At 31.6% G+C, this 22,083-nt stretch overlaps 11 protein-coding genes across 11 annotated transcripts; 5 read left to right on the top strand and 6 right to left on the bottom strand.

Moving 5' to 3' along the window:
• Nucleotides 1-3: 3 nt before the first annotated feature.
• On the top strand, nt 4-351 carry GO595_010052 (Prefoldin subunit 6; the record flags this gene model as incomplete). Its single annotated transcript, XM_067912688.1, has 1 exon — nt 4-351. The coding sequence occupies one exon, from the start codon at nt 4-6 to the stop codon at nt 349-351; it is 348 nt and encodes a 115-aa protein (XP_067768790.1).
• A 5,464-nt stretch (nt 352-5,815) lies between these two features.
• GO595_010053 (Sodium:sulfate symporter transmembrane region family protein) lies at nt 5,816-7,957 on the bottom strand (the record flags this gene model as incomplete). Its single annotated transcript, XM_067912689.1, has 1 exon — nt 5,816-7,957. The coding sequence occupies one exon, from the start codon at nt 7,955-7,957 to the stop codon at nt 5,816-5,818; it is 2,142 nt and encodes a 713-aa protein (XP_067768791.1).
• A 944-nt stretch (nt 7,958-8,901) lies between these two features.
• GO595_010054 (Histone H2B) lies at nt 8,902-9,288 on the bottom strand (the record flags this gene model as incomplete). The annotated part of the gene is made up of 1 exon (XM_067912690.1): nt 8,902-9,288. One exon carries the CDS (start codon nt 9,286-9,288, stop codon nt 8,902-8,904), a length of 387 nt encoding a protein of 128 aa, XP_067768792.1.
• A 301-nt stretch (nt 9,289-9,589) lies between these two features.
• Nucleotides 9,590-9,991, top strand: GO595_010055 (Histone H2A; the record flags this gene model as incomplete). The annotated part of the gene is made up of 1 exon (XM_067912692.1): nt 9,590-9,991. One exon carries the CDS (start codon nt 9,590-9,592, stop codon nt 9,989-9,991), a length of 402 nt encoding a protein of 133 aa, XP_067768793.1.
• An 898-nt stretch (nt 9,992-10,889) lies between these two features.
• GO595_010056 (uncharacterized protein) lies at nt 10,890-11,528 on the top strand (the record flags this gene model as incomplete). Its single annotated transcript, XM_067912693.1, has 1 exon — nt 10,890-11,528. The coding sequence occupies one exon, from the start codon at nt 10,890-10,892 to the stop codon at nt 11,526-11,528; it is 639 nt and encodes a 212-aa protein (XP_067768794.1).
• A 3,346-nt stretch (nt 11,529-14,874) lies between these two features.
• GO595_010057 (uncharacterized protein) lies at nt 14,875-15,932 on the bottom strand (the record flags this gene model as incomplete). The annotated part of the gene is made up of 2 exons (XM_067912694.1): nt 14,875-15,416; nt 15,482-15,932. 2 exons carry the CDS (start codon nt 15,930-15,932, stop codon nt 14,875-14,877), a joined length of 993 nt encoding a protein of 330 aa, XP_067768795.1.
• Nucleotides 15,933-16,174: 242 nt separating this feature from the next.
• Nucleotides 16,175-17,392, bottom strand: GO595_010058 (Lecithin:cholesterol acyltransferase family protein; the record flags this gene model as incomplete). The annotated part of the gene is made up of 1 exon (XM_067912695.1): nt 16,175-17,392. One exon carries the CDS (start codon nt 17,390-17,392, stop codon nt 16,175-16,177), a length of 1,218 nt encoding a protein of 405 aa, XP_067768796.1.
• A 96-nt stretch (nt 17,393-17,488) lies between these two features.
• GO595_010059 (uncharacterized protein) lies at nt 17,489-18,232 on the top strand (the record flags this gene model as incomplete). The annotated part of the gene is made up of 1 exon (XM_067912696.1): nt 17,489-18,232. The coding sequence occupies one exon, from the start codon at nt 17,489-17,491 to the stop codon at nt 18,230-18,232; it is 744 nt and encodes a 247-aa protein (XP_067768797.1).
• Nucleotides 18,233-18,328: 96 nt separating this feature from the next.
• On the top strand, nt 18,329-18,742 carry GO595_010060 (M-phase phosphoprotein 8; the record flags this gene model as incomplete). The annotated part of the gene is made up of 1 exon (XM_067912697.1): nt 18,329-18,742. One exon carries the CDS (start codon nt 18,329-18,331, stop codon nt 18,740-18,742), a length of 414 nt encoding a protein of 137 aa, XP_067768798.1.
• A 534-nt stretch (nt 18,743-19,276) lies between these two features.
• Nucleotides 19,277-20,533, bottom strand: GO595_010061 (Clan MH, family M18, aspartyl aminopeptidase-like metallopeptidase; the record flags this gene model as incomplete). The annotated part of the gene is made up of 1 exon (XM_067912698.1): nt 19,277-20,533. The coding sequence occupies one exon, from the start codon at nt 20,531-20,533 to the stop codon at nt 19,277-19,279; it is 1,257 nt and encodes a 418-aa protein (XP_067768799.1).
• A 273-nt stretch (nt 20,534-20,806) lies between these two features.
• GO595_010062 (tetratricopeptide repeat protein) lies at nt 20,807-21,961 on the bottom strand (the record flags this gene model as incomplete). Its single annotated transcript, XM_067912699.1, has 1 exon — nt 20,807-21,961. One exon carries the CDS (start codon nt 21,959-21,961, stop codon nt 20,807-20,809), a length of 1,155 nt encoding a protein of 384 aa, XP_067768800.1.
• Nucleotides 21,962-22,083: the final 122 nt, after the last annotated feature.

A 22,083-nucleotide genomic window follows, 5' to 3' on the forward strand; every position in this document is an offset into this window, starting at 1 on the left:
GAGATGCCTTTAGATCTCCGTGCACTCGAAGAAGCAGGAAAAAGTGTTGAAGAAGCTAAAGCAAATCTTCAGACACTCTTAGAACAATGCACTCAGCTCTTTGTTCAACAAAAAGAAAACGAAATCGTTCTTGAAGAATTCGAATTCTTAAATGAAACAGATGTCGTCATGAAACAAGTCGGCCCAACACTTATTACACAAGAATTGTCCGAAGCTAAGCAAAATGTTCAACAACGTCTTGAGTATATCAAGGGCCAAATTAAAACAATCGAAACTAAGATCGAAGAAGGTCAAAAGCGTCTTCAAGAATGTCAGCAAAAGCTCAATCAAATGCAAAGCTCCATTCAGTAAAACTCATTAAATAATTTTTAATCAATATTGAAAACATATTTTTTTTCATTTTATATAATTTAAATAGATCTAAGGTCAATAAACAACATATATACACTGTCCAGAACTAATTAATTGCTTAAAAAATATTTTAGGGCACCTCATAATTTGTTCGTTTTTTGATCCAAAATCTTTGATTTAAAATATGGATCCCAATGAAAAAAAAGATCCACAAATTTTGGAGCATCGTGGGATCCTAAGTTCATATAATCAATTTATCAGGAGGAAATCAGAAAATGCAGATATGAGGATTCCATCTGAATGGGATCCATCAACTGCTCAAGCATATCGTCTTTTAGTAGGACCAAACATAAAAAATTATATTCATGATAGTTCTACATCATATGAATCAAACGAAACAGATAATTCTTCTATTCAACAGTCAACTCAAAAGAAACATTTAAAACCATTAGAAGTATCACGTCTTAAAAAAGACCTTGAACCTGTTAATGTTACTGAAAAGAATTTAGAAGCCTTACATTTTCCAAATGATTTACTTATTCAAGTTTTTCCACCTGATTCTACTAAAAAACTTAATACTATTGTTAAGCCAAAAAAGCGTTCATCACCACGAATTGTTAAACCCAATCCTCGTGGAAATTTTGGTTCATATTCTCGACTTACATCATTTCATTCATCGTCATTTGGTTCATTTGGATCCTTTCAGATACCACCAGATGACATAACGCAACCAAGTGAAGCAACTTTATCGTCACCACAAAGCCCTAAATTATCATCTGATTCAGAAACAGATAAACAAAAACAAGAATTAGAACAAAACAAAGTCGAAAACATTAAAACAATTGTTGAAGAACCACAAAATGATGACAAAAAAGAGACAATTCCAAAACGAACTGATTTAAAGAAGTTACGTTCACTTGCGAATCTTCGGAAATATTTTTATGTTCTTCGATGTTGGGCTTCTTTTCAAATCAATGCACGTAATAAGTCAGCATTTGTTTTAGATGTACATCATTCGCGCATTGAGAAAATTGTCTTAACAAATTGGCGTTTATATTCAAAGCGCCAAATTAAAAAACGAAATTTTTTAACTAATTTTAATATTTTTTATTCGAATACAATTCAAAAAAAGTATTATGAAAAATGGAAAAAATTATCTGAAAAAGCAATAAATGATGCAGACATTATGACAAAAGCAATTAACTTTAATAATAGAAATGTCCAACTTTATTACATACGAATTTTTCATGAAATTTCACATTCAAAACGAATTTGTCGAATCGAAACTCAAAAAAATTTTCGTTTTACACCAAATGGACCATTTCCTAAACTTAATGAATATTATACGATGAAACTAAACAATAACATTAAATCATTACATTTTTATTTTATTAAAACAATTCCATTAATCTTAAACGAATGGAAATTAATAATCGAACGAACAAAACATGAAAATGAACAAATCGAAAAAGTATATTCAACAATTCAAAAACTTTATTTTTATAAATGGATTAAATATTATCAAAAACATTTTCATCAACAACAAATGATTAACATACGAATGAAATCCAAAGAAATTCTTCACGCTAATTTCGATAAAGAACGTGAAGAAAGTTCACAAATCGAAAAAATGCTTATGATACAATTATTACGAGATCGAAATATGTTCAACAGTAAAATACATCAATTCGATCGATTATCACAAAATCATAGTGAAGCAGTATTACGTCGTGATGAAATGCGAAGTAACATAAACAAAGCAATGAATGAATTCTTTATTCAACAAGAGAAAACATTTTTACCTATTTATTATTCACAATCGATAAAAATATCGAATAAATCATCTGAATTACGATTGAAACTTGCTGATGGATTTTTATATCATCTACAAAGAGCAGTCCGAAGTTATAACAATGAAATTCTTACGCGTGAATATTGTTATTCATTTCGTGTACTTTCAGATCCGATTGTTACGAAAGCTGTTGGATATTTCCATGAGAAAAATAGTATCAAAAATTTAATATCTATTGCTAATACCCAACGAAAGAACTTAAGAACGATTGTCGAATGTGTTAAGTTATATCATCAATTTGTTGGTTGGAATTATTGGAAGAAATTTATGAAAATTAAAACAAAAGAAATAACGGTCGGGTTAATGGAGAAAATTAGAAGAAGAAATTTGATAATGAAAAGATTCCCTTATTTCGATTGCCCCGAAATATTAAACGTAAGGCCGCCAAGGCCTTTGAAAGAAATAAGAATTAAATTCGCGGAATTACCAAAAGTTTCCTTGCAAAGAAAATTGGAAAAAGAAAAAGAACATCATCTGAAGGTGAAACAAATGTTAATCGAAAGAAGAATTTTAAGAGAATTCTTTAGAGCCTTCGCTTCGTACGTACAAATACAAAACGCAATAAGAGAAGTGATGATTTTGATGAGAAAAAGACAAAAATATCGAAAACTAAAAATTGCGTTTAATGCGTTGAAGGTGAACGCATTCGATAGTTTCGTCGAAGTGGGAAAAACAAAAATTGAAATAGAATTGGACGAGGACATAAGAGCGTGGTTCAAGCACTTCTTTAAAGATAGAATGAAACTTGCAAGAATTAGCGAAGAAATTCCTTTTTCGTAGAGAGGTGCTTCAAACTGGTTTGTTTATTTAATTGTTTTTAGTAAAACTTAAAATCGTTGTTTTATAAATAATGTAAATAAATTTTGTAAAAATCGAAATTCTAAAATTTGGTTATATATAGTCAAATTTAAATGGTATTTTAATCAAAAAATATATTATCCTAAATTGAGTCTTTTGCCTAATGCTACCAATAAGTAAAAAAAAAAGAAAAGAAATAATTTTCTTTGAAATGTCACCTCACCTTATTTTAAAACTAAAATATCTTTTTTAACAACCTTGATATTTACTTTGAATTCCATGAAGAGGTTTGTTATTCTAAAGGATTTTCAAAAAAGTGAAACAGATCGAAATCTCAAAATTCATCAGTCAAATTTGCCAAAAAATGTATATCTGTACTCACCAGAAGTTGTTTATATAATATAAATTTCAACAAAAAACAATAGAGGAATTTAGATAAAGCATCTTTTCACAGTTGTAAAAAATTTATTGTTTTCTGAACTTTATTATGATTTTTGAATAGTGTACTCAAAAATTGAATATGCTTCAGAATTTATTTGGAAAAATAAAAAATTAAAATGAAAAGAACTTGCCTAACTCTTAGGATTTACTGAGAGAGATCAGACATGGTCAGAATGACACTAATAAATGAAAGAAGTGAGGCTCCTACAAATGACATCCCTATCATGAAATAATATTTTTCATTTGTTAATTTCTTTAAACAAACAGCTTGATCAATGCATTCTCCTTTGGGACAACACTTTCCAATGATTTCTAAAGCTCTTTTAAGAGCTTCATATTTCGGGTCAATAAAAATTCCATTTACTGTTCGAATAACAAAATCTTTATTTGTAAGAAAAACTACTGCATTAAAAGTCATAAATGCAAATAATATTGCAAAAATTATTAAGAGATAAAATTTCCCTGTGGAATTATTAACAATCGAAGAAACTATTGATATAAGATAAATTATGAATATGAGAATTGTCATGGGTATAAGTATATAAAATAATAATGAAAATTTTTGGTATAAATCATGTTCAACAATTGCAAAAAGTATAAGCATTTTAATTCCGATGATAAACCAAAATAATTGTACTACTAATAAATAATATGATGTTTTAATACACGAAATAGTGCCCATTCTAAAAATTAGGTATTTTGTATGTATAAATATGATTACAGTTTTTTCATCAAATTGTTGAACTTGGAAATCCTTTCAAATCTTATTTTATAATATTTTTAACCAATAATTTATGCCTTCCCAATACAAAATTCAAATAATAAAAGACCTGCCACAAAACTAAAATTTCCCTTAGAATTATATTAACTTTTCATCACATATAATTGAATAAAACCTCCTACTTAATAAAAACATTTGGTTGTTTTGAAACCTTGTTTAAACAAAAAATCTTTCCAACGATTTATATAGTTCTAAACCTTGATCAACAAAAATGATAAATTTTGTAGATTTTTTTTATTATTAAAATATAATGATAACACTATAGGAAAACATTTTTTATAAGTCCAACCAAATAAAAAACTAATTATCAAAAAAGAAGAAGAATTCACCCAAGTTAATTTTAATAAACTCTGTATGTACTTCAAACTCGAATATCTAATCATTCATATACGCTCTAGCATAACTCATGTACCTAAGCCAAATGTTTCTAAATATATTTTAAAATAAATCCATATAACTCATTCAGGAATTTTTATAATTACTTTTACTCATTCCGAAAATAACTGCATAACATTTAATTCAAAATAAACACTTCCTTTTCCAAACGTCAGAGAAAGTCAATGAAAAACATTCACTTACAGCAACAAATCTCAATCCACACTCGAAAACAACAAAATAAATATTTTTAAATTTCCCTAATACACTCACTACGAAACAAATTGAAATCATTTCATTTCTCACTCCGAAACAATTTGAAATAACATCATTTCTCACTCCGAAACAATTTGAAATAACATCATTTCTCACTCAGAAACAATTTGTAATGATATTATTTCTCACTCCTAAACAAACAAACAATTTGATATGAATTCATTTCTCACTCAGAAACAATTTGTAATGATATTATTTCTCACTCCTAAACAAACAAACAATTTGATATGAATTCATTTCTCACTCAGAAACAATTTGTAATGATATCATTTCTCACTCCTAAGCAAACAAACAATTTGATATGAATTCATTTCTCACTCAGAAACAATTTGTAATGATATTATTTCTCACTCCTAAGCAAACAAACAATTTGATATGAATTCATTTCTCACTCAGAAACACTTTGTAATGATATCATTTCTCGCTCCTAAGCAAACAAACAATTTGATATGAATTCATTTCTCGCTCAGAAACACTTTGTAATGATATCATTTCTCGCTCCTAAGCAAACAAACAATTTGATATGAATTCATTTCTCGCTCAGAAACACTTTGTAATGATATCATTTCTCGCTCCTAAGCAAACAAACAATTTGATATAAATTCATTTCTCACTCAGAAACAATTTGTAATGATATTATTTCTCACTCCTAAGCAAACAAACAATTTGATATGAATTCATTTCTCACTCAGAAACACTTTGTAATGATATCATTTCTCGCTCCTAAGCAAACAAACAATTTGATATGAATTCATTTCTCACTCAGAAACACTTTGTAATGATATCATTTCTCGCTCCTAAGCAAACAAACAATTTGATATGAATTCATTTCTCGCTCAGAAACACTTTGTAATGATATCACTTCTCGCTCCTAAGCAAACAAATAATTTCATTTTCGCTCTCACTCAATGTCATATTTCATAGTTATTATTTATTTAGCTTTATAAACCATAAGCGTAACCAATTCCATATTGTATTGAAATAATACAAACGAACGATATCACCGTTGCTATTGATCCTGACTTTAGTATGTCGGCTGTCTTCAGGTACTCCTTTCCGTTTCTATCCTGCAGCGAGACGCAGCACAAGTTCGGGAACGACGACACTGGCAGTATCTGCGATGCAGTTGTTGCCATGTTTGCCTGCATTGCGAATAGTCTAAAGTGTGGTTCGTTCATTGAGAAGTCGCATATCAACGGCAACAAAATCGTTGCTGAGACAGTGTGCGATATGAAGATGTTAATGATCAAAACGAAGACGTCGATGATCAACAACGACACCCACAGCGATGTGTTACCCAACAGATCCCTCAGCAAGTTCGAGACGATTCGCAGCAGTTGCGATTGCTCCACAACAGTACCCAACGCATTACCGCCCATGACTAAGAACAATATGTTCCACGGTAACTCGCTCAGACGCGACGGAGGTAATACGCCTGTGCCGTAGAACAAGAGAAATGGTAAGAAGCCAACAATGCCATTGTCACCGAATACGTCCTCGCCGCCGAATGGTAATACGATCCAAAGAACTATCGACGCTAATGATACTATCGACACAAAGATTTGTCGCCACCCGAAGTCCGTCTTGACATCGGAAAACTTCGGCACTTCTTTGACATCAGACTTGTACACGAAGATGATAATCGCCCAATAGATAATGCAGCCAACAACTGCGGGTGGAAATGCGGTGGCAAGATATTCCACAAAGCCAAAGCTCTTCGGTTGGTAACTTGGGTCTTGTGATTGTAGTTGACTGTTAACGTTTTCGACTGCTTGAATTGCAATAGCGTTTTGTGGTGATGATAATGGTGTTGTTAAGCCTCCAAAGTTTCCACCAGCTGCAATGCCTAACAGAACTAACTTCGCAAAGGTCGATCCTTGTGGTAATTGTTGTAATGTTGGTGTTACTAATGTAACAACAATCATTGTACTTGCAACATTATTAATCCACATCGCAAAAAAGGCATTCAAGACAATAACAGAAAATACAAATAATGGAACTGATGACGTAGAGCGCTTGAGAATCATGGCAGCTATACGTTTATCCATTTCGGTTTCTTTGAATGCAGCAGCTATCGTAAAACCGCCAATAATCAAATAAACGGTCGACGACATTGTGGAATTTTGAATGAGTTTGGCAACGTTAGGTATCGTTTGGCCAGGGACTAAACGGGCGACTGTCGTAATGAACGGAATTGAGAGCGACGTAAGCCAAAGTGGCACCGCGGTTGTGACCCAGAGAACTGCGCAAAATATTAACATGGCTAAACAACGACGTGCTTCTGGCGTGGAATTCATGATCGGCAAAAACATAAATACCATCATTAAAACAAAACCAACAATGATCGGACTCCATTTAATCGGTGCAGCTGACATTTGAAATTCATTTTGTCGAAACGTATACGCACTCCATTTGTTAACAACTGTGGACTGTTTCCATAATAATGAGTTCTCAATGCTTTTATGAAGTTCAAGAATAATTTCTTGTCGTGGACGTTTGTCGCCTTTGGGATTGATTTCACGCTTAACTTTGATATATAACTCTTCAAGTTGACTCATTTGTGCATCAATTGTGGGTTGATGATCAAAGGCATCTTCACGAATGGTGTCGAATTCTTCAACGGCTCGTTCATCTTGCATCTTCTTCCTGAATTTTTTGGCAATACAAAATGTTCCTGTCTTGTTAATTGAAAGAAAAGAACGAATTTCATAAAGATTTAATACTGCAACAAAAACTTGCTTATGAAATGAAGTAGCTGTCTCTTCGTCTTTGCTTTCTTCTTCTTGGTCTTCTATTGTATGTTCAATTTCGGTTGAAAGTTTTTCAATTCTTTCAGTTGCTTCTGCCACAAGTGAACTAAAGAACTGAAGGCAATCATTTATATTATTAATGAGAGCTTCTTTGAAGTTTGCATAGCATTCATCTTTAAGTTTTTGAATGTCTGATTCTGATTGATTTTGCTCATGAGCTTCATTAAGACGTGTAGCAAATGATTTGATCATTTTTTTGAACTGTTTGTATTGAATATAATGAGGAAACCAGGCTTTCACAGCTACAAAGCGGAGCTGTTTCCCGAACTTCATCGCGATTGACTGATTGTTTTTTTCGAACTCAAATTTTTGAGAAGTGCTCGTTATAAAATCAACCGGCTACAGCGGTTTTGAATAGAAAAAGTTCGATGATTTTTTTGGCGATAAAAAAAAGAACTGTATCAAAGTCTTTCCTAAGTTTTACTATTGATGTATAAAAACAAAATCAAATTGTATTTCTAAAATATCCCTTATTTATTCATGAAATATATTAAAGATGTCATAATATTCATATTTTATGTTTTGCTTTTTTTCTATGCATTATTGGAAATAAACAATTCAATTTATGCGATAACGGTCCAGTAGAACTGTTATGGTTGTCATTTGTGATAATTTTAATCGTTTTGTCATAAACGTAAATTTACACTTAACCGTATTTAAACGGTGGTGAAACTGCAACAACAGTTTATAATATTTTTTCACATGTATAGTAGTAAAATTAGAAACCTAATGAAATGATCTTTAAATATTATGCAGGAAATCACTAGGCTTGAAATCATTTGCGAAATGATCAAATGATGGTGGGAAAAAAATGAAAATAAATATAATTAAAAAACTTTTACTTTAATAAGAGAAGGTAAATTGCAACTTCAAGATGTACATTAATAAACAAAAAGAATAATGATTTTTTATTATAACTAGTGTTTTTATTTTGGGTAGAAATTGGACAAAAAAGACAGAGTGTAAACAGTAGAAATCGAATAAGTGTCACTTTTATAATTGGCTCTCTATCGTTCAAATGCCAATATGCGAATGAAGTCTTCATAAAAACAATCACATTAAAAAAAGTTGACAACACCCATATTTGACATTACACGAGGGTCATATGGAAATAACAATTTTAATTCTTGAACAAAAAAAATGGTTTTAATATCCTTAATTAAGGTTTGTATTATATTTTATTAAATTTAATAAAAATTTTTAAATATTTAATATATTTACTCAGCGTTGAACTTAGCTACTGCTTTACCACCTTCGGAAACAGCATGTTTAGCAAGGTCACCTGGAAGAACAAGACGAACAGCTGTTTGAATTTCACGAGAGCCAAGAGTGTTACGATCATTCATATCAACAAGTCGAGCACCTTCTCTTGCAATACGTTCAAAAATATCTGTGACAAAGTTGTTCATAACTAACATTGCCTTGTTTGAAATACCAATGTCTGGATGAACTTGTTTGAGAACTTTGAAAATGTAAGATGAGAAAGATTCATTCCTCTTCTTATGGCGTTGCTTCTTTTCCTTTTCAGTTTCAGCTGGTGCTTCTCCTTCAACAGCTGGCTTCTTTTCTGTTGGTGTCTTTGAGGCTGGTTTTTTAGTTGACATTCTTTGAAAATGAACATCCTAAAAATCCCTCCAAAAATATCTAAAAATCAAAATGTCGTTTTACGGCTCATATATTTAAATATAAAAATTTAAAGGATAAATTTTGTCGATTCGCATCCAATAATTTTGAATGAATTTTTTGAATAGATCCCACACAATATTTTTGCCGTTTTGCACCCATTAATTTCTAATGAATGTCTTTGAAATAATCCCGCCTTAATAAAATGTCGTTTTGTTCCATGAATTTTTGTGATAAATAAAAGCGCCTATTTTCAGATGAATCCAAAAATCATTTTTTTAAATGCCAGCCAAGAAAGGTGTTAAGAAAACAGCTACAAAGACAGCAGTTGATGGAGAACGTGCTCATCCAAAGACAAGATCAAGTCGTGCAGGACTTCAATTCCCAGTTGGACGTCTTCATCGTTTCCTTCGTGAAGGTCGTTATGGCGATCGTGTTGGAGCAGGCGCTCCAGTTTTCATGGCAGCAGTTCTTGAATATCTTACAGTAGAAGTTTTGGAACTTGCCGGAAATGCAGCACGTGATAACAAGAAGACAAGAATTTCACCACGTCATATCATGCTTGCAATTCGTAATGATGAAGAATTGAACCAACTTCTTTCTAATATTACAATTGCATCTGCAGGTGTTGTTCCACACATTCATAAAGTTCTTCTCGGTCAAACAAAGAAGAAGGAAGAGTAAGCAATATAAATATGTAACTATCCTGAAAACCTTTATTAAAAATTAATTTGTTTTATTAATTTTTTTATAAGATATTTTCTTTAATCAACTTTTTTTGCAAATATTGGTAAAAGTAATATGTTTAAAGATAGAATATGATAAGTAACAAAATTAGATAAAAACACATGAGGCATGTCACAAAGTTTAGGTAACATACGTTACGTACATGTTTATAATTTCAAGGTACATTTTATCTTAATAAGAATCAAGTTTTTTTCACGCCAGATAATATAAATAATATTAAACATCGATTAATTGAAATTAAACTCAAAGATTTATATATGGTATTACAAAGAAATAAATATCATATTCCATGTGGTTTGGAATTTTTTTTAACTACGCAAAAAAGTTATTTAATAATATTTCCAAATCAAAATATTATGGAAATAATTATTAAAATACTTAAAAAAATTAAAATTACCTAATTTGAAATATTTACAAACATGTAATAGTTCTTTATATGAGGATATGGGGAATTTTTTTCAAATTTTTTGACACATTATGGATAATGAGATAGACTCGAAATAAAAAATTCCTGCGCAATAAACTTCAGAAAATTGAGCAGCTCTTAACGTACAGGAATTTTACAACCTGACGCTACCCTTAACATTATATCATATGTAGAAACGGAGATAAATCTAAAGAAATTGAACAACCATTGAATAGTGAAACATTAATTTTATCATTAAAGAAAATTGACTTGAAATAACTTTCGAATTTATTACTGAATTTAATTTCAAAATTTTCAAAACCCTCAAATTATCAAATATGGGGAACCCGTTTAAAAGCTATGTAAATAATTCAAAAAATTGTTTTACACAACAAATGGCGCCATTTTTGGTGTTTGACACTTTTTAAAATGGAGGACACAAACAAGCAAAACAATCTCCAGAATCAAAATGACATTCAAACAAGTGACCTTATTACTCTACAACATATGCTTACAGATAATGACTCACTAATAAACTTATATCATGAACAATGCATTGATCCGGTTGCATTACATTTCATACCTGAAAGTGCCTGGACCTCACAAAACTTATCTCTGCATAGTCTCCATGAAGATTACTTTGGAAGAAAGAACAATTTAAATCGCAGATTTGAACATAAGTTATGGAATGCTTTAAGAATAACATTAACATTTCCAGCAATGACAAAATTTGTCGGTGTTGTCTGGGTTACAGACTCAATTATTAAAGTTTATAAATATGCATTTGCTAAATTACTCAACATATCTGCAATTGACGGCGGTCTCTTTCATAAACAAGGGAACTTTACAAGACATGGTTTTGTTATGCTTTCCGACACAGAAGCTAAGTTGAAGGTTCCGGCTGAACAACTTGCTGATGTTGATTACCATGATGTTTTATTAATCACACATTCACAACATAACTTTACAATTTCATCAACAGAAGCGACAATATCCCAATGTAAATGGGATAATCCAACTGCTGCTACACGTGTTGCTTCTCTTAGAATCGATAACATTCAAAACTGAATAAACAATTTGAAATTCATTAGAAATGTTCCAGAAAATAAAGACACTATGGAATCATCAAATATTAGCAAAATCAAAAATTTTCATTTAAATAAATTTTTAAAAAAATTTCAAATTTTATTAATTGTTCTTAATATTTTCGCACTAGTTAGGCTAATGTGTCTAAAATAGAATCAACTCCATCACTTAAGCAAAGGGAAGTCAAACATTACCCATGACCGTTTAAAATATTATGTCTGATGAAGAATTTGAAACTCCCCAATTTCGTGTAAAAGGAATTCAACCTAACCAAAGAACAAAACAACTTACTTTAAAGAAAATTTCATATGGCTTCCCTCCAAGAACAGATTCTTTTTCATCATTAAATATTTCTGTACCAATCCAATCAGTCCCACGTTGTACATCTACACAACCCTTTCGAACTTCATTTCTTTCAGATTCATCTGATGAAGAATTAGATAATGATGAATTTGATATTAACCTTGTTCAAAATGAACTACAAAAGTTACACAAAGATCCACCAGGATTTGTACGTGAAATGACATTAAAAGCAGCTAACCACAGAAATCAAATAATCGTAGATGTTTTAGAAAAAATTCACTTTCTTCCAATATCCTCAATTTTACAAGCATACAAAAATAAGAAAGCATTGATTGTTGTTCCATCTGTTAAAATTGCCAATTGGATACGTGGTTTTCTTATAGATTCATCATCAATGTGTCCACAAGGACCAAAAGAGCAACAAAAAACACTAACTAATATGTCTCATTCTCGGACACAAGTTCTTTTTTGTATATCTGATAGAGTTTCCACGCTTCCTGTTAATAATTTTCATTTTGTCTATTTTGTAAAGTCAGAACTATATCCGAATGTATTTCCTTGCTTTTCTAACTACCATGGCACCATTATTGTTCATCATTCACCCGGATTCCAGCTTCGACTTCCATTTAAATGCGAAACGACCGTTAATCCCAATTTACGAATTCAATGTTCTCCTATCGGCTTTTTTGAAGTTGAATTTATTTCGCATCTTTCATCTAATATTAATCCTGATGAAAAGACATGTATTATTGCACCATTTAAAACCACTGTTGATCAGATATATAAAGCACTTAAAACAAAAACTGTTCGATATGATAATAATACCACATCTGAAGAAACTTTAGCTGTTATATCTACCACATCAATATTTTATTCGCCACTTCTTTATGATCATTATATTTTTGTAGAATTTCCACCTTCGTTATCCTATTTAAAGTATACATGTTATTTAAGTAAGAAAGTCAGTGTTTATGTGAACGTTGCTACTGCAAATAAAATTCAATCATTATCACATACTAAATCAATGGATTCGATTGTTATACAAAAACTTCTTTTATCATTATTTTGGAATGAAAATTCATTTCGAAAAAATAACGAGGTTACAATACTTAATATCTCTGGATTGGACCTTACAACTGATTCACTTTCCGAATTTATTAATGAAATTTCGATCTATGGTTATGTTGAATTAATACCATTTAAAAAAACTAATGTACAATTAAAAATCCTTTCGTTAACTAATGATACATCTCCTGTATTACAATATATAATTCAAGGCAAAAGTAATTCTCGTGGATATTATAATGCTTCGATTTTAAAAATATCTAATTCATTAAAACTTTCACCAAATGAAATTGATTCACAACTTCAAAGTTTAGAAGCTAATAAATCAATCGAATATAGTTATTCGGGCGAATCATTATATTTCCAAGTTAAACATGAGTTTAATGAAGATGATGAATTTATGGGATTCGAAAGAGAAATCATTGATAAACTTAATAAAATCGAAGATGAACGTGATAATGAATATAATATTATGTTTTCTTTATTAAAGAATAATAAATCATTTGATGAAGAAGAAAAAGATGAAAATATATTACAAATTCCACATGCAAATATAAATTATGAAGACATTAAAAGAATGATCTCAAGCTATCGAAAGGTGGAATGGACGCCAAGAGCTGTCGCACGAATATTACATGGAATTAATTCGCCCGTGTTCACTGCTCAGGAATGGTCGAGAACAAGTTTTTGGGGTTCCCAGAGCATGACATCGTTTAAGGAAATAATGAAATATTGCCAAGCTACAACGTGTAATCCAAATAGAATGTAAAAATAATTTTTTTGATAATAAATATATTATAGTGTTTGTTATTTTGGTAGCTGTGAAATTACAAATGAATCAAATTGTTTAAGAATTAAATAGAATTTTTATTGATACTTAATCTGAAAATTCAAACAGTTTGATGAGGAAGCCATCATTTTAATGAAAAGTTATATAAAATCACTAATTCCAACTTCAAACCAAACTTAAAAGTTTTGCTTGTCAGCATCTTATTTTTACAAAGCCAATTTTTTGGATTCGCAAACATGAAGATTAATGGAACAAAATGCAAAATTTGTTATTGAGGATGACTTTATTTAAATGTTTGTTGCTCGTATGAATTTAATGCTTTAAAGCATTCATCCACATCATTTTCTTTAGCGTATTTCTTTAATTTCTCCACTTTATTCTTATTACTTGAATCCTCTACCAAAAAAATGAACAAAGTTTTTCCTTGGTCCTCATTAATTGCTGCCTGGAACGCGTCGATTTTCTTGAATTGGTTCACTTTATATGATGCGTTAGGATCACCGCCATTCTTCAACAACTCTATTAAAGTTTCATCATCACCCTTAGAGGCAGCCATACATACTGTATGGGTGCACCACTCCTTCTTTACCTTTAGAGTTAAAGGTCTTTAAATTTGCACCGTATTTAAATAACATTTTTATTGACTTCGGATTACCTCCTTCAGCAGCAGCCACTGAATATTTATCCAAATCGTCTGGCGTAAAGTCGAAGCAATCATTCAAATATTTTAATCCATATTCTAATACATCAGGAGCATATACATAAGCGGCAATATCAAGATAACATAATGAAGGGAAGTCAGTGTATTTTCCATATATTATATAATACAATGTCAACAAAGTTATTCATTGTCGCAGCATTTAAAGGAGTTACTCTAAACTTGGTTTGGATTCTTGTTAATGATAAATTTAAAAATTCATAGACTGGGAGAATTAAGATCCAACCAAATGTACAAGCATTATAGACTGCATCTTTTTCTTCAGCATTAAAAATAGGATTAGCTTGCTTGGATGCTATTAAATACATTAATAAATCGCGATAGCCTTTACCTGCTAACATTGTAACTAAACATTCTCCAGTATATGGAAATGCTTTTTATGTTTTGCCATCTAATTCTTTAAAGCCAGTCAAGCGCATTGTTTTTCCTTCTTGATTTTGATACAATTTTGTTTAGCCATAGAATTTTTTTACAGTTCCAGGATCCGAATTTGGTGCACATTCTTCAAGTATTGGTTTGAAGCAAGAATAATTAGCATAGTTTGGATTCAATTGATCCAATGGATAACAATCAAAGATTACATGATAATTACGTACTTCAAACATGTACCATGTTATGTTCAAGTTATATACATGATCATTAAGATCCATTTGATGCTTTTCTTGTAAGTAATCAAACATTTCATATTCATTACTTAAAGTTGCTGCACATAAACATCCAGTAATGTCTTGTGGACACTTCGCTAAAAGACGTTCAAATAACTCTTTGTCTCCAATATAACATGCACAATGAATAGGACGCCAACCACGATCATCAGAGGCATCGATTGGAAGTTTCTTTTCTTCCAAAAAGAACTCAATACATTGTCGAGATTTGAATAAAATGGCCGCTGATAGAAGTGGTTGCCTTAATGCTCCCAAATCAGAAAATGCAACTGAAAAATTGGTGGTTTTGATATCATCTGTATATAACTTGCGAATAGTATCAATGTCATCTTTAATGATGGCAGCGTCAAAATCATTGCAACCGAAATAACGGCGCTTAAGTCGGAAAGCAGACCAATTATCTTACGAATATTTTCATAAGATTCTTCTGTTATCTCAAATTTATAAAGAGATTCTTTTTTCCCATATATTGTGTCAAATTCAGGTAGAATAAGTATTGGATATTTTTTGCCATAAACAATATTAAACATATTGATTGCTGTCTCAGGTGGAAAAACACCTGCATCACTGCAAACAAAGAAAAAGAACAGATTCCTTTGAATGCAAGAATAAGCAATTCTATCGCGGAACTCTTGACTAAAAATTTCAAATGTTAATGACGCAAGAGCTTCTGCGTTCTTTATTTTAAAGTTATTTACAGCTGGATCAAAGGTTTTGATAAATTTGACGATTTCTTCTTTCTCTTTTGGGTCACCTTCAAACTTCCTAAACCTTGCGCCAACAAAGATGCATTGCCTTAAAAACTTGATTATTGATTCATCTTCAAATGGTTGAGGAGAATCCATTTATATTTTTGGTTCACTTCACTTGGTGAACTCAAATTCAATATGAATGCATTCATTTTTGAATCTATCGGTGCGTCATTTCTGTGTGTGGCGGTTTTGTGGGCCTCCCGATGAAAAAAGTGTCGATTGACCAAATTAGGCTGACATTTGTCGCTCTTTTATCAATCGCAAATAATAATTATTATTTCATATTACAAACATTTGCCTTTTATTAACAAAAAACAATTTTTTTAAATTGGTTTTTACAGTTCATCTGAGAATTCATTTACTTTATCAAGTGAAGCGTCAAGTATCCACCGCTTTACCAACTTCGCAATTTCAGGAGACTTAATTAGATATCTATGGTAATACAATCTGTCATCAATTAGCACATCGTGACATCTGACGTTCTTCTCACTTTCTTTAGCCCATTTTCCACAAGCCCATTCAACAACTTTTGAGCCCATTAATGAGTCGCCATGGCCATAGATGGGTGTGCCCACGTCATCCCAAGTTCGTAATTTTAATCCCATTGGAGTCTTAATTCCGGAATTATATAATATGTTTAATGTAAAGTCCGGTGTCAATGGTAATGTACGCGAATGTTTAAAGTTTTGTTCTGCTAATTCGATTTCTTCAGGTGTCAATCGACCATGTTCTTTGAGGAAATCTATGAGCTCTGACCCATTATATGCACGCCCGTCTGGATCAATGAGTAATGTCGAGTTAGAAAATGCAACTGAATTTGGCATATGCGCATGAAATGCACCAAGTGATGCAACAAAACGTCGTAAAGTGTCGAAACGAATATGAATATATGGGAAACGTAAACGCCAAAGTGCATAAAATGCTTGGCCAGAGCCGGTAAATGATGGAGATATGTATGTAGCGGAATCAATATATTTGGATCGCCATTCTGAGGTTGTTTTCTCTGTAAGGTAAAGATGTAGAAGTGCTGCTCCAAGTCCGTGTGCAATAAAAGCGACTGGTGAATTATTCATATCATGTGCTTTTTCAATTAAGGCTGTAAGTTGTTGGAAAAAGGACTCTGGTTGCTCAAGGCCATAACGCCAGTCATAAGGCGCGGCAAAAAGATCTCTTGATTCTTGATAACCTGATTGTTCAAATTGTAAGATAAATTGTTCATAGTTTACGGGTAAGTATCTGCCTAAATATTCAGGGCCAACACCTCGGATGCCTGAAAGATTACCAAAGTTTTCTGTAGTGATGGTAGTATTTGGTCTTGATTTAAGTTTATGTGTTTCATTATCATATTCCAATGTTAAGTAATCTAAAAGGCAATTTATGTATGGTGGAAATAAATCACGAACTCGAATCCATGAATAAGCATTATCAAGTTTTGAAGGACAATACCAAAATGGTTTTCTAGTAGTTGTTACTCTAAGTTTACTACCAAAATGCCCTGGTATAATAATGACAGGTTTTAATGATTGAGAAAGTCCAAATAGAAATGAAAGCATTTGTAAAAAGTTTTTGGTTGAAGATTTGGGCCACCCCAAATGATATGACCATTTATTGAGCAAAGTATGACTATATAGTCATATTCAACCTCATTGATGAGGAAAAAGCACAATTGGAGGAAAAGAGCTTTAGACAGACTTGATGACATACGGCAAATTATTCAAGCACATATTCCTGCAGAGAAGTTAGAAGATATGTATAAATTTGCAGAAAAATTTGAACCATCTCAAGAAGAAATAGAGGAAACACCAACTTTAGAACCAGCTCCAGAAATTGAACACCGACATGCAGCAGCTACGCAGATCTTAACTTCAACGAATTCATTTCTACAAGTTGTCCATACAAAAGATGTTCCTTTTTATCTTCAAATCGTTGTTCCAAACACTCCAGGAACTGCAGCAACTAATCCTCAACAAACTTATGAAATTGCAGTTTGGGAACGTTCTCTTCTTCAAATTTTTTGCTCTAATGATACAGGTGCTATTTTCTTTGAATATTGTGATGGCTCAACTCCTTTAATTATTGACGTTTTTGCAGCTCCTACAGATGACACTACACCTCTTTACTGGAAAGCAGCATTTGAAGACACAGTTACAGAAGTTGGAAAAATAATTAATTTACACAGCAGATCAATGAAACATATTTTCCCACCAAACAGCGCTTACATCGCCGTAACATTCGATGAAGGCGGTGGTATCGGGAAAATATGGGAAGGAGGTCCTCAAGAACCTCGTGAAATGGCTATAGATGTTGTAGCGAATATGTGGAAATCATCAAATGAAACGCCACCGGAAAACTTAGAAGAAGCGATTAAATCATATGAAGGATGGCCAAAATAATGTAAATAAACGATATTACTTTAGATGTTATTTTGTTAACGGTCGTCGTGAAAGCAAACGTTATTAACGGTCACCTTAAACGGTCTTAGGTAATTAATGTCTTCATCATATGAAGAAGATGATAATGAAGATAATGTGTACGAAGTAGAATCAATTATTGACCATGCAGTTCAAGATGGAATAACATACTATAGGATTCGTTGGGTAGGATATCCACCATCAGAAGATTCATGGGAAACAATAGAAAACCTCAACTGTCCTGAAAAACTTCGAGAATACCAAGAAAAATTAGAAGAGAAAGAAAAAGAGAGAGAAGTTGGGTCTCTATCAATTGTAGAAACAGAGCAACAAATTATGGAAAACATACCCAAACCAAAAAAAATCATCAAATCTTTTGTTTTTGCAGAGCACCTTCACTATAGAGTTCAATTTGAAGATGGATCATATGGATCCTTCTCAGAAAAAAATATAAAATCAGATTATCCTTATTTGCTAAAAGATGAACAATGACTTGGGTATTTGTTATGTAAACATGTATTCATTTAATTCTTTGTTATGTTTTAAATAACTAATTTTATTTAAAATTTTCCTTAATTTCATAAAGAAGATGTGAATTTCTCTGTTTGTCTCTTCTTTAACTTAAAATATTTATTTTCGTTGACTTTGGAAAATGAAATTACTGTTCAATGTATGGCAATAACTGAATATGTTCTATATTTTATTTTGTGTGGTGATCAAAATACGTAATACTTTTAATTTTAGAGAAATTATTTATAAAACTGATTATTTACATAATTCCTTTCTTTATTTTTGCCTATGTTTTAAATATAATTGTGATGAAAATGAATTATTATAATTATTTCCTTATTGAAAAATTATTATTATCAAATTATAATTAGATATATTTCCTTCCGGTATAAAAATGAAACCTTTCAAATTTATTTAAAATTTATTAAATTTGTACATTTCGTGTAAAGAAACAACAATGTAATAAACATTTTTTACATTTAACCAATTTCTACAACAAAATTTTAAAACATGAATTTAATTTACATTTACTAAGTATTTCTTTGCATGGTTATACAATTCCTTTATAGTCTTATACTCATCGATCATATCGCTAATTGCACCAGTTTCTCTAATCGAATGCATTGCCAAAAGCGGAATTCCCAAATCTATTGTTCTAATTCCAGTGCCGCTTTCAGTCATTGGACCAATTGTTGAACCTGATGACAATCCATTTAATCCCGTTGTTATTTGTATCTTCGCTCCGACTTTCTTTGCAGCTCTCTTTAATATTTCAAGTGATATCATATCGCATGCAACAGAGTTATTATGATCAATTTCGACTGCAAAGCCTTTCCCGATGTTACAAACATGATTTTGCTCAGTTTTATCAGGAAAATTGGGATGCGTCGCATGGTTTGTGTCACAACTCAAAAAAATTGAATTGGCTTTCATTTGTCGAACTGTTTCATCGTCACCGATGACGCGTTTGAGGGCGGAGTTGATGAGTGAACTTCCCGCACCAGAACGGGTACTACTTCCGACTTCTTCGTTATCGAAGACAGCAAGGCCCGAAAAGACGCCAGATTTGGGGTTGGAGTCTAAAAAGGCTTTGAGAACGACGTACGTGTTGGATAAGTCATCAAGATTTTGACTAGTGATTACTTCATCTTGAAGTAATGTGGGAAGTTCTGTGTCGGAAAGACGTAAATCCCAATGACAAATGGAATCTGATGGAATGTTAAGTTTTGTGGCGACATAATCAACAAGATTTGTTGAATCTTTGAATCCAAATATCGCATTGAAGCCATCATAATCCGTGGAACAAATATAACCACAAAGACGTGGATCAAAATGATCCTCGAATGGAGGAATAAAGGCTATTGGAGCTTCAGAATTAAATAATTTGCATTTGACACCTTCAGATGTTTTGTAGAAAACACGACCTGCAAGTTTAAGATCATGGCCTACCCAAGTATAAAAAAGGCCTCCACCATATAAAGTACATTTGAGAATTTTTTGATTATTAATGGTTATTTCTTCAGAATTGGGTTTTATAAACAATGATGGGCTATCACAATGACTTCCTGCAATAACTGAGAAATCATGGCCATTGTCATTCCAAGCAAATAGAGCGCGTTCATCTCTAATGAAAAATCCTTTTTTTACTTTTGGAAAAGGTTCACTTTCAGAAACCTCCTGAAAGTTGGCTTTTTTAAGCAGCTCACGTGCATATGCACAAAAGTGGAATGGTGTAGGACACTTCTGAATAAAATTCGAAAAATCTTCAAACATCTGCATCAGAAGTCACTTTTCTTTATCTAATAAACTATTCAAAACAATTTCACACTTTTCACAAAGTAAGTATGATCAAATCTCATAAACGTTAAAGTTTTTATATGATACATAATTCATCATAGAATATGAGGAAAATATTCAAGATTTTTTTGATTTTCTCAAAGAATGTACAATTTTACATCAAAAAAATATACAGTACGTGAGTGATAAAATGATTATATTTTTCGATTTAAAAATAAAAAATTCTAAACATTTAATATTTACTTTGTTTTATTTTCTTCTAAAGAATCTTTTTGCCAAGAATATTCCTCCTGCAACGCAAGCAATGATACCCGCTGTGATCAAGTAGTCCACGAATGATGGTTCTTCTTTGTTATTTTCAGATTTAACATTTGCATTTGACATTTCAACACTTTTTTGTTTTTCTTCTTCCATGAATAATCTTTTCACATCTTCTTTTTCTATTCCAGACATCAACAAATATTTATATGCTTTCTTCGGATCTTCATCAACAATAATTCCTTTCAGATATAACTTTCCTAACATCGCAGCACAGTTCGGATCACTAAACTTATCTACACCTGCTTGGAAATATTCGATTGCCAAATTTTTATTCGGCATAAAATCGGGTATTTCCTTAAGATATAATAAGCCAAGATTATAATACGCCTCAGGAATATTACGTTTGGCAAGTGATATCATCATATTCTCAGCAAGAATAAAGTTCTCACGTGTGTCAGTCTCATACAAAAGATTAAACAAAAAAAGATATAAGTTATCGTCTTCGGTTAAAATCATAAGTCGAACAAACCAATAAAATGAGCTCAAAACATCTTCGTTCCGAGTAAAGTACATAGAGATGGTCGATGTGGCAAGAAGATGTGAGTTAATGGCGGATTTGATAACAAGTTTCTCGAATTGTGGAATCATATCTGACTTTCGGCATAGTATGGAAAGAAGGAAAATAGAATCAGGGTCCATATTGCTACCACCTTTGATAAGGATTGGCCAGTTCTCATTTCGAACTTTTAATTCAATTTGAACATCTAAATTATTTATTGTAATATTATGTGATTGAGGTTTTTCGAAAAACTCACCTGAAAGAAAAGGAGACGTTACGGTAGAGCCATCAATTTTAATGTCTTTATCTGTAATGTCGACTTTAGATTGATAAGAAATTTTGATTAAATCACCTTTCTGTTCCCATTTATAACCTGAATAAACAACATCAGCATTGTTAAACATACTTGGCGAAATTACGATTTCAGTTTTTTTGAGAGCAGCTTCAATTTTAATTAGATCTGTTTGATCAATTGGCTGAGAAGCTATTTCTTTAAATTTTGCATCTTGAGATAAATATAAAGAATTGGTTAGAACAGCTTTATTAATATCTTGAATTGGTTGTTGGGGAACAAGAAAAGTCATTTGTAATATTAACGTCCTCTTTCATTGAAATTTTTTTCGAAAAATAAAAGCGTTTTATTTTCTAATTCCTAATTTAGTTATCCTAAAAATCAATATGTAAAACTCTTGCCAAAGAACTCATA

Source organism: Histomonas meleagridis (assembly GCF_020186115.1).
Source record: "Histomonas meleagridis strain 2922-C6/04-10x chromosome Unknown scaffold_61, whole genome shotgun sequence".
NCBI classification, from domain to species: Eukaryota; Parabasalia; order Tritrichomonadida; family Dientamoebidae; genus Histomonas; species Histomonas meleagridis.